Below are 16,254 nucleotides of genomic sequence, written 5' to 3' on the forward strand. Positions count from 1 at the left end.
CGATGCCTTGAGCAGGAAGGACAGAGAACCCATTCGAGTAAAATCTATGAATATAATGATTCATAATAACCTTACTACTCAAATAAAGGAGGCGCAACAAGGAGTTTTAAAAGAGGGAAATTTAAAGGATGAAATACCCAAAGGATCGGAGAAGCATCTTAATATTCGGGAAGACGGAACCCGGTATAGGGCTGAAAGGATTTGGGTACCAAAATTTGGAGATATGAGAGAAATGGTACTTAGAGAAGCTCATAAAACCAGATACTCAATACATCCTGGAACGGGGAAGATGTACAAGGATCTCAAGAAATATTTTTGGTGGCCGGGTATGAAAGCCGATGTTGCTAAATACGTAGGAGAATGTTTGACGTGTACTAAGGTCAAAGCTGAGCATCAGAAACCATCAGGTCTACTTCAACAACCCGAAATCCCGGAATGGAAATGGGAAAACATTACCATGGATTTCATCACTAAATTGTCAAGGACTGCAAGTGGTTTTGATACTATTTGGGTAATAGTTGATCGTCTCACCAAATCAGCACACTTCCTACCAATAAGAGAAGATGACAAGATGGATAAGTTAGCACGACTGTATTTGAAAGAAGTCATCTCCAGACATGGAATACCAATCTCTATTATCTCTGATAGGGATGGCAGATTTATTTCAAGATTTTGGCAGACATTACAGCAAGCATTAGGAACTCGTCTAGACATGAGTACTGCCTATCATCTACAAACTGATGGGCAGAGCGAAAGGACGATACAAACGCTTGAAGACATGCTACGAGCATGTGTTATTGATTTCGGAAACAATTGGGATCGACATCTACCGTTAGCAGAATTTTCCTACAACAACAGCTACCATTCAAGCATTGAGATGGCGCCGTTTGAAGCACTTTATGGTAGAAAGTGCAGGTCTCCGATTTGTTGGAGTGAAGTGGGGGATAGACAGATTACGGGTCCGGAGATTATACAAGAAACTACCGAGAAGATCATCCAAATTCAACAACGGTTGAAAACCGCCCAAAGTCGACAAAAGAGCTACGCTGACATTAAAAGAAAAGATATAGAATTTGAAATTGGAGAGATGGTCATGCTTAAAGTTGCACCTTGGAAAGGCGTTGTTCGATTTGGTAAACGAGGGAAATTAAATCCAAGGTATATTGGACCATTCAAGATTATTGATCGTGTCGGACCAGTAGCTTACCGACTTGAGTTACCTCAACAACTCGCGGCTGTACATAACACTTTCCACGTCTCGAATTTGAAGAAATGTTTTGCTAAAGAAGATCTCACTATTCCGTTAGATGAAATCCAAATCAACGAAAAACTTCAATTCATCGAAGAACCCGTCGAAATAATGGATCGTGAGGTTAAAAGACTTAAGCAAAACAAGATACCAATTGTTAAGGTTCGATGGAATGCTCGTAGAGGACCCGAGTTCACCTGGGAGCGTGAAGATCAGATGAAGAAGAAATACCCGCATCTATTTCCAGAAGATTCGTCAACACCTTCAACAGCTTAAAATTTCGGGACGAAATTTATTTAACGGGTAGGTACTGTAGTGACCCGAACTTTTCCATGTTTATATATATTAATTGAGATTGATATTTACATGATTAAATGTTTCCAACATGTTAAGCAATAAAACTTGTTAAGACTTGATTAATTGAAATATGTTTCATATAGACAATTGACCACCCAAGTTGACCGGTGATTCACGAACGTTAAAACTTGTAAAAACTATATGATGACATATATATGGATATATATATATTTAACATGATACTATGATAAGTAAACATATCATTAAGTATATTAACAATGAACTACATATGTAAAAACAAGACTACTAACTTAATGATTTTTAAACGAGACATATATGTAACGATTATCGTTGTAAAGACATTTAATGGATATATATCATATTAAGAGATATTCATACATGATAATATCATGATAATATAATAATTTAAAATCTCATTTGATATTATAAAGATTGGGTTAACAACATTTAACAAGATCGTTAACCTAAAGGTTTCAAAACAACATTTACATGTAACGACTAACGATGACTTAACGACTCAGTTAAAATGTATATACATGTAGTGTTTTAATATGTATTCATACACTTTTGAAAGACTTCAAGACACTTATCAAAATACTTCTACTTAACAAAAATGCTTACAATTACATCCTCGTTCAGTTTCATCAACAATTCTACTCGTATGCACCCGTATTCGTACTCGTACAATACACAGCTTTTAGATGTATGTACTATTGGTATATACACTCCAATGATCAGCTCTTAGCAGCCCATGTGAGTCACCTAACACATGTGGGAACCATCATTTGGCAACTAGCATGAAATATCTCATAAAATTACAAAAATATGAGTAATCATTCATGACTTATTTACATGAAAACAAAATTACATATCCTTTATATCTAGTCCATACACCAACGACCAAAAACACCTACAAACACTTTCATTCTTCAATTTTATTCATCTAATTGATCTCTCTCAAGTTCTATCTTCAAGTTCTAAGTGTTCTTCATAAATTTCAAAAGTTCTAGTTTCATAAAATCAAGAATACTTTCAAGTTTGCTAGCTCACTTTCAATCTTGTAAGGTGATCATCCAACCTCAAGAAATCTTTGTTTCTTACAGTAGGTTATCATTCTAATACAAGGTAATAATCATATTCAAACTTTGGTTCAATTTCTATAACTATAACAATCTTATTTCAAGTGATGATCTTACTTGAACTTGTTTTCGTGTCATGATTCTGCTTCAAGAACTTCGAGCCATCCAAGGATCCGTTGAAGCTAGATCCATTTTTCTATTTTCCAGTAGGTTTATCCAAGGAACTTAAGGTAGTAATGATGTTCATAACATCATTCGATTCATACATGTAAAGCTATCTTATTCGAAGGTTTAAACTTGTAATCACTAGAACAAAGTTTAGTTAATTCTAAACTTGTTCGCAAACAAAAGTTAATCCTTCTAACTTGACTTTTAAAATCAACTAAACACATGTTCTATATCTATATGATATGCTAACTTAATGATTTAAAACCTGGAAACACGAAAAACACCGTAAAACCGGATTTACGCCGTCGTAGTAACACCGCGGGCTGTTTTGGGTTAGTTAATTAAAAACTATGATAAACTTTGATTTAAAAGTTGTTATTCTGAGAAAATGATTTTTATTATGAACATGAAACTATATCCAAAAATTATGGTTAAACTCAAAGTGGAAGTATGTTTTCTAAAATGGTCATCTAGACGTCGTTCTTTCGACTGAAATGACTACCTTTACAAAAACAACTTGTAACTTATTTTTCCGACTATAAACCTATACTTTTTCTGTTTAGATTCATAAAATATAGTTCAATATGAAACCATAGCAATTTGATTCACTCAAAACGGATTTAAAATGAAGAAGTTATGGGTAAAACAAGATTGGATAATTTTTCTCATTTTAGGTACGTGAAAATTGGTAACAAATCTATTCCAACCATAACTTAATCAACTTGTATTGTATATTATGTAATCTTGAGATACCATAGACACGTATACAATGTTTCGACCTATCATGTCGACACATCTATATATATTTCGGAACAACCATAGACACTCTATATGTGAATGTTGGAGTTAGCTATACAGGGTTAAGGTTGATTCCAAAATATATATAATTTGAGTTGTGATCAATACTGAGATACGTATACACTGGGTCGTGGATTGATTCAAGATAATATTTATCGATTTATTTCTGTACATCTAACTGTGGACAACTAGTTGTAGGTTACTAACGAGGACAGCTGACTTAATAAACTTAAAACATCAAAATATATTAAAAGTGTTGTAAATATATTTTGAACATACTTTGATATATATGTATATATTGTTATAGGTTCGTGAATCAACCAGTGGCCAAGTCTTACTTCCCGACGAAGTAAAAATCTGTGAAAGTGAGTTATAGTCCCACTTTTAAAATCTAATATTTTTGGGATGAGAATACATGCAGGTTTTATAAATGATTTACAAAATAGACACAAGTACGTGAAACTACATTCTATGGTTGAATTATCGAAATCGAATATGCCCCTTTTTATTAAGTCTGGTAATCTAAGAATTAGGGAACAGACACCCTAATTGACGCGAATCCTAAAGATAGATCTATTGGGCTTAACAAACCCCATCCAAAGTACCGGATGCTTTAGTACTTCGAAATTTATATCATATCCGAAGGGTGTCCCGGAATGATGGGGATATTCTTATATATGCATCTTGTTAATGTCGGTTACCAGGTGTTCACCATATGAATGATTTTTATCTCTATGTATGGGATGTGTATTGAAATATGAAATCTTGTGGTCTATTATTATGATTTGATATATATAGGTTAAACCTATAACTCACCAACATTTTTGTTGACGTTTTAAGCATGTTTATTCTCAGGTGATTATTAAGAGCTTCCGCTGTCGCATACTTAAATAAAGACGAGATTTGGAGTCCATGCTTGTATGATATTGTGTAAAAACTGCATTCAAGAAACTTATTTTGTTGTAACATATTTGTATTGTAAACCATTATGTAATGGTTGTGTGTAAACAGGATATTTTAGATTATCATTATTTGATAATCTACGTAAAGCTTTTTAAACCTTTATTGATGAAATAAAGGTTATGGTTTGTTTTAAAATGAATGCAGTCTTTGAAAAACGTCTCATATAGAGGTCAAAACCTCGCAACGAAATCAATTAATATGGAACGTTTTTAATCAATAAGAACGGGACATTTCAGTATATGTCCTTTGAAAACTTGACGGAGATGACTTGTTCTTATATGGTTTGATTCTGCATTTGGTACTGTTATGTTACGGCTTGTTGGGTTCATTCATTTCATTTTTTCCGTCGTCGGGTTTTTTAGTGAGCTTGATGTTGTTGTCGGTGTTGTTGACTTTGTTTCCTTCGGTAAATAGGTCTCGAGTTAGGTGTTCTTGGGTTACCCGGTGAATTGTTTGGACTAGCGGTTTCAAAGGAGTGTAGATGCGGGGTTAGATACTGGATCGAGTTTTATGTGTTTGTTTTAGGCTTATTTTCAGTGGTTGTTTGTTTGTGTGACATTTCAATTTAATCCCTTTAGTGGTCGTTCTGCTTTCAATGTAGTCGTTCATATTGTTTATAGCGAATAGAGTGTGTGTCAAGGAGTTTTGGTCGTTCTGTGAACAAGTAATACCACTACAAATTGTTTTAATCTGCTTAATGTTGCTCCGCTAGAAACTCGGTTCAATTATATATATTATATATAAATATAAATATTAATATTAATATATTAATATTATTTTTATTGGGCAAAAGGAAAAAAAAAAAAAAAAACGTTTGATAGGGTTTCGGCGCCTCCTTTTCTTCTAAAACCCTAATTCTCCTGTCATAACCCCTTCGTTCCTTCTGCAACTTCAACTCAACCTCACTCACATCATTCAAACATGCCGAAACGAAGCAAAAGTAAGCTAATTTATATACATCTATACATATTCGTATATCTTCATGCTCAAACTTTCAATTGATGCATTTAATCCAATCAATTAATTGTGTCCATATATCTATCTATATATACAGCGATTCGTGTTTATATCTTTTTAAGCAACTGCATTGATGATGATTCATATATGACCGTAAATTGTGTGTAAATGTGCAGAGAGTAAAAGTAAGAGAGTTACATTAAAACAGAAACATAAAGTAATTAAAAAGGTGAAGGAGCATCATAAGAAGAAGGCGAAAGAAGCGAAAAAACTTGGTTTGAATAAACGAACTAAAGTTGAGAAGGATCCAGGGATCCCTAATGATTGGCCTTTTAAGGAACAAGAGCTTAAGGCACTCGAAGCTCGCCGCACTAAGGCGCTTGAAGAAATCGAACAGAAAAAAGCTGCACGTAAAGAGAGGGTAATCTGTTTAACTTTGATACCTGTATACTTTATCTTTTTAATGTGTTTATTTGGATGAAATATGTTGTTTACAGTAGCAAGTTTACAGCTAAAACGATATACCCATTGGTAGTTAAGTAAGATGTAGATAGTCGTACCCCTACCCAAATCGAACATATAGAGAAACCATATTTTCAAGTTTGTATAGGTTTGTTTGGTAATCCTAAAATCCTAGCAACGTTTGATGCTAAATTCGATAAATAAGTTAAACCATAGTGCCTTGTTGTTATGAACAATTGTACATGTCGTTATATACTATGAAGATGACGATAGTAATTAAAGTCATTACAAATGGCATGGTAAGTGGTAACCTAGGGATATCGAGTTTCAATTAGGGTTGCAGAACTCAGAATTACTCAACGAGTACTCGGTCAAACTTGGCCAAAACTCGGGATTACCTGAAAACTTGGTCAAAACTCGTGATTCTTCCGGTCAAAATTGGGCAAAACTCGGTCTAAATTGGTCAAAACTCGGTCAAAATCAGTCAAAGTCAAACTTAGTCAACATCCGATTACTACCTTGCCGAGTACTTCCTAAAAAGTCCCAACCGAGTACTCCCTAGTAGCGATTTTTGCAACCTTGGTTTTAATATTGAATAAGATTTTATATAGGTAGGAATTATGTGTTTTTATAGGTAAAGGAACTAGATTCTAATCACGTTTATATTCGTTGCTATTTTGTTAGTGTGTGCACTAAGTTTGTTTGTGAAGTTTGTCAATTTGTAACCTTTTCTGCTACAAGGTTTTAGTTTCAAATGACACTATATGTAACTTCAGGCTAAAAAGAGGAAATTAGGTCTGTTGGAGGATGATGGTGACGATATCACAAATCTGGCCGAGCAGGTTTCTGCTAAAGAAAAAGAATTTAGTCAGAAAATTATCAGTGATAACTCAAGTAAAACCCCGGGTATGTAACCGTATATGGTCTTTTTACACTTTTATTATATCCTTTTACTCAAATACATATCTGGTTGTAGATATAATTTTACAAATTTTTGGATTTTGAACGTTTCAGAGAGGTTGTTTTACAAGGAATTAGCCAGAGTTATTGAAGCATCAGATGTCATTCTGGAAGTGCTTGATGCTCGGGATCCAATCGGGACCCGCTGTACTGATATCGAAAAGATGGTACTGAAAGCTGGACCCGAAAAGCACCTTGTTTTGCTCCTCAATAAAATAGGTAATATACATGTCTCCGCCTTTTTTCTTATTTGGATATAGATAAATTATTTTCGTTATCTACTTGTTTAGGTGCCAAAGTTAAATTAATATTAGTTTTATAATAACTGCAACAAACATGATTGATGCAAGTGTAAATATAAGTTGCCTAATTACCCTTTTATAGCCTTATTTTTTGTATTTTAGTCTTACAAATTGTATTATTTTTCAGAACGATTTTGCTAGTCACTCAAGCGACTAACTATCTGATAACTACAACTTACTATAATCCTATTCTAGTCTGATTATTCAAAATCATGGTCATATTCAAAACACTTATCCAAATTCCTCTGTATTATTTTATATTCTGACTATTTTGTCTTGTGCGTTTGTTGGAATTTGGATATTAGATCTTGTACCTCGTGAAGCTGCTGAAAAATGGCTCAAGTATCTTAGAGAGGAGTTACCGACAGTTGCGTTTAAGTGTAGCACTCAAAAGCAGAAAACAAATTTGGGATGGAAATCGTTAAAGGCTGCTAAAAAGACGAGCAATCTTTTGCAAACAAGTGACTGTCTCGGTGCAGAAACTCTTTTAAAGCTATTAAAGAATTACTCTAGAAGTCACGAGGTAGGTTTTTGGTGAAGTTTTAATGTTTAGTCCTTTCATTTCTAAAGGTGACAATTTTGACCCATTAAATTTTATAACTAAGTTAATCGGCCTATGCTTCATCTCTGATGGATGAAATATAAGTATACAAAATCTATAGTTAGCGTAAAGGAAATAAGTCAAATGGCTGAATGTATAGAAACTTTCCCTTAGTTTATCATTAGTTTTTCTTACTCTATTATCTTTGATACACACCTTGATACCAATATCGTGTTTTTTGCTTAAGAGATTTCACCCGTATGACCCTTTGTTAGTCAAATTCAACATAAGTAAACTCATTATCATATTTTGAGTTCATATTGCCACCATTATGGTTATCTTTTGAATTTATATCAATATCAATAGGATGTTTTTGTATTATAGGTTAAAAAGTCGATTACCGTGGGTGTAGTTGGACTGCCTAATGTAGGCAAGAGCAGTTTAATCAATAGTTTAAAAAGATGCCATGCTGTCAATGCTGGAGCTACACCAGGTTTCACAAGAACAATGCAAGAAGTTCAGTTGGACAAGGATGTTAAATTACTAGATTGCCCTGGTGTTGTGATGCTAAAATCTGGGCAGAACGATGCTGTTTTAGCCCTGAGAAATTGCATAAAAATTGAGAAACTAGAGGATCCTGTTTCTTCAGGTAATTGAATTTATCCATGAAAGGTCTGTTGTATTAGTTTTTCATTCATTCAATATCACTATTTGAACCTATTAGATAATGGGTCAAACTGGTTTAATAGTTTAACTAGCTATAAAGGAAATAACTTGATAGTTGACCCAACAGGTTGAATGATAAGGATCGGGTTGCTACCCTTGTAACCTAGCCTGGAAACCTTAACAGCCCAGGCCCAAAGATCATCTAGATGAAGGGCTGAGATCAATTAGTTTGTTATAAATAGAGGTTGTCTTAGATAGTGAGTTAGGGCATTGATGAATTAAGTGTGTGTATTACTATTGCTATAGAGCTTGGGTTGGAATTAAATTTGTATTAATCAATGGTTTCTTTACCGGGAGTCGAACCCGGGTCTCCTGGGTAAAAGCCAGATAACCTAACCGCTGGAAGACAATTGTTCCTTTGCATACGTATGCTTAATTCTAAGAAATTCCACGATTTTATTGTCTAACTTTTGAAGATTCACAAAATTGCATTTATAGGTATAAAGTCAATTAGACAAAGATCAAACAATAGCACACATATTGTTTATGAAGTTTCACTAAATCACCCACCGAATTTCAAACTATATTAATAAGCATGCATTTATAACATTATATGGTAGGTCATATACGATTATTACTACTGAATCACCGTATATGATTATAACATGTATGATTATGACGAATTTCGTATATGACCAACCAGATATTATAAAGGTATTCTCATTGATCAAGTTTGACATTCATTAGGTGATCTTAGCTAACTTTAGAAACTATATGTGCAGTTGTTTGATGTTTGTTTAATTGGCTTTACCTTTGAATGCAATTTTGTGAATCTTCGAGGGTTGACATTAAATTACGAAATTGCTTAGACTTAAGCATACGTATGCAAAGGAACCATTGTCGTCCAGCGGTTAGGATATCCCAGAAGACCCGGGTTCGATTCCCGGAACCATTGATAGATACAGATCTAATTATTGCCCAAGCTGTATAGCCGAATAGAAAAAAACACACTTATTCCTCAATGCCCTTTCTCACTAACACAACCTCTATTTATAACAAACTAATTGATCTCAGCCCTTCATCTAGATATGTTTAGCTTTCCCCAGCTCGGTTAAATGGGTAGCAGCCCGATCCTTATCATTGAATGTCTCTTAAATTGTATTCTAATTATTATTTTGACGAGGTAATCCGACCTAGCCCCTTAAAGGCTTAATTTTCGGTTGCGAACGGAAACCAATTTGAGCAGTTATCGAGCCCACCTGTGTTGCCACCTACCACCCTCAATTTGCTGGGAGTTAATAAATTTTCACATGTGCTAATGAATCTGGCTTTTGGTTTCAACTTGACCATCAATCTTTAAATGTTAAAAGCCCAGTGGTTGGGCCCTGAGTTCCTTGCAAGAGGTCTCGGGTTCGAATCTTGTCTAGAACGAATATTTTGTGGTGCCCAGGGATGGGTTGTAAATAGCCAGAGAGTAATCCTGCTGGGCTGCGTACATCAGAGTATGGGGTGTGGGGTCGGATTACTCGCCCTCCCGGGTAGCCCGAACAAGTAAGACCTTCTACCTTTTTACCTTTTTTACATTGTGTATTTTACAAGGGTGAACATTTTGGACAAACATTGTTTAAGTAAACTTAAATAGTTTCCAATTTACAACATAATCGGTTTGAATCCACTTTTTTCTGCTATAAAAAGCGAAGTGTGAAGTCAGCTCTTCAAAACTATAGATTTAACTTTAATTGTCACCAAGGTTGTAAAAGTCATGAGTTGACTAACGTTGACTTTTAGTAATAAATAAATTAAACGTATACATATATACATATATATTTTATTACACATCAATATTTCAAACATAGAATTAGGGCACACAATCATATCTTATAAAATGTGACCTAACCTTGACCAACTTTTACTTTGACCCGACTTTTAAACCTTGACCGACTTTTTAGGGGTCCCCAAACCAACTCGTTGGCCAACCTTTACTACAATGATTGTCACTGATGGTTATATTTGTGAACTACAGTGATGGAAATCCTCAAGTTATGCCCTACAGAAAAGTTGGTAACGTTATACAAGATTCCAACTTTTTCTTCTGTTGATGACTTTCTTTCTAAGTTAGCGACTATTAGAGGTAAACTCAAAAAAGGCGGCATTTTGGACAATAATGCAGCTGCAAGAATCATATTGCAGGATTGGAATGAAGGTTTGTAATAGCAAAACTTTGATCTTTTTTCATGCATTTGCATTTACTAATGAACTAATCGGTTTAGCATTTGTAATTTCTATAAAAATTTATAATACAACCTCTTAAATTGTTTCCTTCAATTAGATTGCTATCGTGATGGTATATTTTATTTTATTATTATTTTTTGTTTTGCAGGTAAAATTACATACTACACAATGCCTCCAGTTAGGAACGAAGGAGAGGTTATGGAGGCAAAATTTGTATCGAAATTGGGAAACGAGTTCAATGTGAATGAAGTATATGGCACCGAATCATCGTATATTGGTAGCCTTAAATCTGCAAACGAATTGAATCCCGTTGTGATACCACCAATGGTGCCTGTTGCTTTAGACGAATCGATGCTTAAGGTTTGTATTGTTTCTCCAATATACATATTATACACATATCTATATGAATAAACCGATGTCATGAAGGTTCTAAGCCAAGATATGCAATCTTTTTTATAAATATTTTTGGATGCATTTTGCAACTATTACTTTCATCTTACTATATTTATTTTGTCAACATGGATCTACCAAATTTTTTAATTGTCATTATTAAGGGGTAAATTTGGACATATATTGTAAGGGCATTGATATTTCCACTTTAAGAATTGATAAATCCACTAAAAATGTGGGTTAAGTACTTGTACTGTACAGGTGCCTAATGCATAATTGTAGTGTATCTATCAATTTTATTAGTGAATGTGAAACGGGAATTGGAACCTTCTAAACTATATGGATTTTTGCTCTTTATAGGATGAGAAACAACAAGAAGCAACTCGTGTAGAAAGCAACACGAATAATGAAGAAGATGAAGCTATGACAGAAGACAAAGATGCAACAGAAAACAACGAAAACGAGAAACTTAATGCTGCTGAAGGTGTTCTTAATACCAAGATAAAGAAAGCAGAAAAAAAGAGAAGGAAAAAAGCCACCGAATCTACTGCAATGGTCGAAGATGAAGATGAGGGAGTCGATGGAGATTATGACTTTAAAGTGGATTATGTCCAAAAAGGATCTACAGATATGGATGTGGTTGAGGTAGATGAAGATAAAGATGATCGTTCGGTTGACAAAAATGAAGACAAACCCGAGTGAATCAGCTTGTGTTAAGTTGACATTGAAGGTTAATCAGAATGAATCCATAAAGAACGCAGGTGAAACTTGAGGTTAAGTTTTGGTGAAATTTGAGGTAAGATTTGGTAATTTGTAGGAAATAGGAAATATGCTTGAATTGTATTATTTGGAGTACAACTTAGGACTACTTGTGAATCGGTGAGAATCGTACGATCGATTCTATTTTTGTATTTGTTATGAACGAGTTTATTATAAATTATATAGGCACCTTTATAGATTCTCTGTTGAAGCTCTCGATTCAAATTGCGAGAAGATGCACGTGGTTTGGTAGTCTTAATGGTATTATTTTTTACGAAGAAAACTAAATACTTTATAAAACCAAAGCGAGGTATACAACAGTAACACAACAAGGCCAAGAAAGACAACGACACGCTACAAACCAACAAAAACCAAACACAAACCTAACCAAAAGTATAAAACGAGATAAAACTCATAGACAACCAAAACAACACGTCTACCAATATACAACCGTAACAAAACCAAACTACAACAACGAACAAGCTAAACTGCCAAATGGGATCTCAAATGCCATCAACATTGTTTATTTGGATATGTTCAAAGTTGATAAGATTTGACTTCAATGCTATAAAACTAAATAGTAGTTCAATTTGCTAGTTACAATTGATAGTTCAAGTATATTGTATGATCTATTTAAACAAACTAACTAGAGTCTGTAGCAAGTGTCCCAACTGATATTCGAATTGATTTAATTTAAAATTTGTTTTTTCGCCAGAAAAATCTATATACTACTAGCTTAACTTTCCATAAAGCCTAAACTAGAAACCAAATACCAAATTTCAAACCATTATCAGTCAATAGCACATAATTGTTCACGTTTCATCTCAATTATCTATGGATATTCCTGATAGTGGGTCCGAGGTTCCATAGTTTGTGCTCTAATCTTCAGAATCTGAGCTAGATGAAGAAGCAGAAACAGTAGGCTCATCAATGGCTACAGAAACATGTATAGTTTCGGTAGCAGTTGGTGAGGAGAATTTCGATGCAGCGGAAGTTGGAACAAGACCTTGTGCTTCCATGGCTTCACGTGCCGCTTTCTCTTTGGCCTTTTTAGCTCTTTCTACCACTTCATCCTGCATATCAGTCCACAAAAACAGATTTACATCGTATATTCGTATCAAAATGCTGCAAATTTTCAAAATACATTCATCTTATTATATTAATCCTACTAAATTAATCAGTACATGTTGGATATGAGGTCTCATTTAACTGTTACAGTACCATGCTAATTAAGATGACAACCTTTGTGTCTTATTGTCCACCTTTTGTTTGAATTACTTTATAAGTAAATAATTTGCTTTCCAAATTTTCAAAACTTCAACTAAATGACTTAGGGGGTGTTTGAATTTGCGTTTTGAAATTGATTATGCGTTTTAGATAATTATAATCAAATAATTAATTAGTTGTAATAAAATGTGTTATATATTAACGGTGTTTATATTTGATTATGCAGTTTGATAACGAAATAATCAAATACGGAGTGGAGTAATAAGTTTTTAAGGTGTTTTGAATATCGAATTATTTGATAACTTAAGGGGTAATAGGTGGAGAAAACAGAGGCAAAGGAAAATTATTTCATTTTCACGTTTTGGGTCTCTCAAATCGCAATTAATTGATTTTGATGCTTAATTTTCCAAACATGATTAATTAATTATTTACAATATGAAAATGTGATAATTAAGTAATCCTATTCTAAACTCCAAACACCCCCTTACTTCCATCTTTCAACTTCAACTACCGAGTTTACTATTTTTACGATCATATTTGAGAAATTTATTAGTTTTGCTGAAACTATTAGCTTGTAAAATAATATTTTTAACCAATGTAATATTAATTTATAAAAAACACATATTTTCATATGAGCATGATTTATAAAATATATATTTTGAATGAAGATATAACATATAATATGTATTGTAGGTACCTGAAACTCTTGTACTTGCTTTTGTTGTTCAGCTTGCAACCGGCCAACCGTACTCAACAACTCCCCAACGGTGGATTCAATACGTTCATTTAGCGCTTCTGCAAAAGCCTTCCCCAAGAAAAACGCATCCAAAACTTGCTTACTTTCATTTTCTACAAATTCCAATTTTTCATTTTTAAACCAGTACATTCATTCATTTTGAAGTAAGCAGCATTCATAACATCAACCACAGATAATATACTCATGCAACATGGTTATGATTTCGTGTCAAAAATCAATAACTATGGCATTTGTAGTGTAGAATTTTACAATGCAAATGTGCACCTTAATAATCTTTTGGTGTTTTGAATTGTAACCAAAATGTCTATTATTATAGTTCATCTCATGACACATTTTTCACTTGGCTAAAGCATGCGTTGCATATATGACTATATTGAATAGTGATTCTAGCAAAACGTACAATGGAACTTGGAAAAATTATACTAAGCTATTCCCTTTGCAGCCAAAGAGTCTTGATTCAAGTTCGTCATATCAATAAATATCGTAGAGGTATTCAATACCAAGTGTACTCCCAAAGATGGATCAAATGAACATATCTTGAGAAGCATATATTAAGTTTCTTAAGGAAGTTTATTTGATATAAATACCCATTTTAATCAGCTAACAATCTATTTCAAATAGTTCCAAATTTCAATCCTTTTTTTTTTCTTTCCAAAATTCACATCCTAACACCCTATTCGACAGATTTTTTTTTCACAGATTTTCATACACTAGGTATAGATATATAAATCCAATAAGACCGGTACCAGTTTGACTAAAAAAATCAAAATGTAAATCTAGGCACAATCACACTCATAGAGTCCATGAACAAATTCTTGATCAAAGAATCAAATTCAATTTCAATCATAACTTAAAAACAACAGAATTCAATAAACCAATTAAAGAATACAAACAAAACCTTGTAAAAATCCAATCTTTCTACTACCCAACATCCTAAACACAGCATTCCACCCCTAATAAGCAAAATCAGCAACAAATATTAATTATCTAAGGTCAAAGTCAATAACAATAAGTCAAAATTAGAAAACACACAAAACACCTCATAATTTCATACCTGGGTCACTAGGAGTGGTGCTGCAATTACATCTAAACCTATGTTTTGAAATGGCCAATTTTTTCTGCAAAAACACACCTACTAATTGTGTGCCATGATTTTTTGAGGATTTCAGGCAAATTATTGAACAAGATGATGACATTGAGGTTTTATTGATTCCGGAATTCAATGGAAAACGAGAATATGCAGTTAATGAAGATATTGATGTACTCATTTTTAGGTGATGTTAGGAAGAAGATGAGAGATTTAGGTGGCTTTTAGAACATGGGTTTTGGGATTTCAAATGAAAAACAGAGTTTGGTTTGGGAGCATAGGTATTGAAACTTTAATTAATTTTAATTTACTAGTTTGATTTCTTTTTTTTTTTTTTTTTTTTTTTTAGACAAATAAACAAAAACTTTATAACAACTCTTAATCTCAGTCTTAATCTCAGGAGGAAACAAGAAAACGAAGATAAAAAGTAAGATTATGAAACCATGATACGGGACTCGAAAACAATAAACAAAACCTTCATAAAAACTCGACCTAAAGATAACTAAGTCTGAGCCTCGTCATGATCCTAACTAACAAACTAAACATTCGAATATTAAAATCGACTTAAACAATTAGCTGTCTACATGTAACGCTACAAGATCAAAAAACAATCAATCTTCGTTGTTGTTGTTGTCGACACCACCATCTTCTCTAGCCTTGAACGAAAAGGTTGACTCGATTCCAACCCTATCACCAAATGGTGGAGAATTCAAACCCTCATTCCTAAATTGGTGGGGGAAAAAACGGTTCCACCTAAAATCAGTCCGGACCCCGACCCCACGTAAACCCACATACAATCCCCGGCAAATTGAGAGTCTTTAGCACCTTCTTGAATCGCAGCCCTTCCTCATCTTCATCATTACTATCCTGCAAGCAAAATGCTTTCTCTTTCTTGTCTTTTTTCTTCGCCGTACCATTAACCTTGATCCCACCCTTAGGACCACCCTTCTTCACTCCGCCTTTACAGAATTGATAGCATGAACATGTCATCCCCTACAAGAACCTTTACACTCCGGATCCGCACAAATACAAAACTTACGACCCTCACTATTACAGGTAGCAACATTAGCCAAATTGTCAATAAGTGCATTAATAGTATCGTTACACGCCTTTGTAGTCATCACCTCCTCAAATCTCCTTTTTTACTCTTATCACCAAAACCAATACCATAAAGCGCATTATCAACTTTATCCAAATAAGTCTAGTATGGAGAACCGATAGACCCGACATCCCCAACCCTTTTTCCCATTGGTATTAACAGAAACATCACCTATCGACTTTTTCACAACACCATCATCCAGCTCCTTCTCCTTAATCAATTCACCATTATCCTTAGGCT

The 16,254-nt window shown here is 33.9% G+C and overlaps 2 protein-coding genes across 2 annotated transcripts; one reads left to right on the plus strand and one right to left on the minus strand.

Annotated features, from left to right (window-relative positions):
• The first annotated feature begins 5,377 nt into the window (after window positions 1-5,377).
• Window positions 5,378-12,049, plus strand: LOC139876841 (guanine nucleotide-binding protein-like NSN1). Its single transcript, XM_071864220.1, has 9 exons — window positions 5,378-5,515; window positions 5,709-5,953; window positions 6,771-6,900; window positions 7,009-7,173; window positions 7,562-7,779; window positions 8,182-8,446; window positions 10,487-10,666; window positions 10,844-11,055; window positions 11,446-12,049. The coding sequence occupies exons 1-9, from the start codon at window positions 5,497-5,499 to the stop codon at window positions 11,785-11,787; spliced, it is 1,776 nt and encodes a 591-aa protein (XP_071720321.1). The 5' UTR covers window positions 5,378-5,496; the 3' UTR covers window positions 11,788-12,049.
• A 427-nt stretch (window positions 12,050-12,476) lies between these two features.
• Window positions 12,477-15,157, minus strand: LOC139877918 (uncharacterized). The gene is made up of 3 exons (XM_071865319.1): window positions 14,883-15,157; window positions 13,769-13,920; window positions 12,477-12,917 (listed from the first exon to the last, which is right to left on the minus strand). Exons 1-3 carry the CDS (start codon window positions 15,094-15,096, stop codon window positions 12,723-12,725), a joined length of 561 nt encoding a protein of 186 aa, XP_071721420.1. The 5' UTR covers window positions 15,097-15,157; the 3' UTR covers window positions 12,477-12,722.
• Window positions 15,158-16,254: the final 1,097 nt, after the last annotated feature.

The sequence above is a fragment of the Rutidosis leptorrhynchoides genome, chromosome 11 (genome assembly GCF_046630445.1).
Source record: "Rutidosis leptorrhynchoides isolate AG116_Rl617_1_P2 chromosome 11, CSIRO_AGI_Rlap_v1, whole genome shotgun sequence".
Taxonomy (NCBI): Eukaryota; Viridiplantae; Streptophyta; class Magnoliopsida; order Asterales; family Asteraceae; genus Rutidosis; species Rutidosis leptorrhynchoides.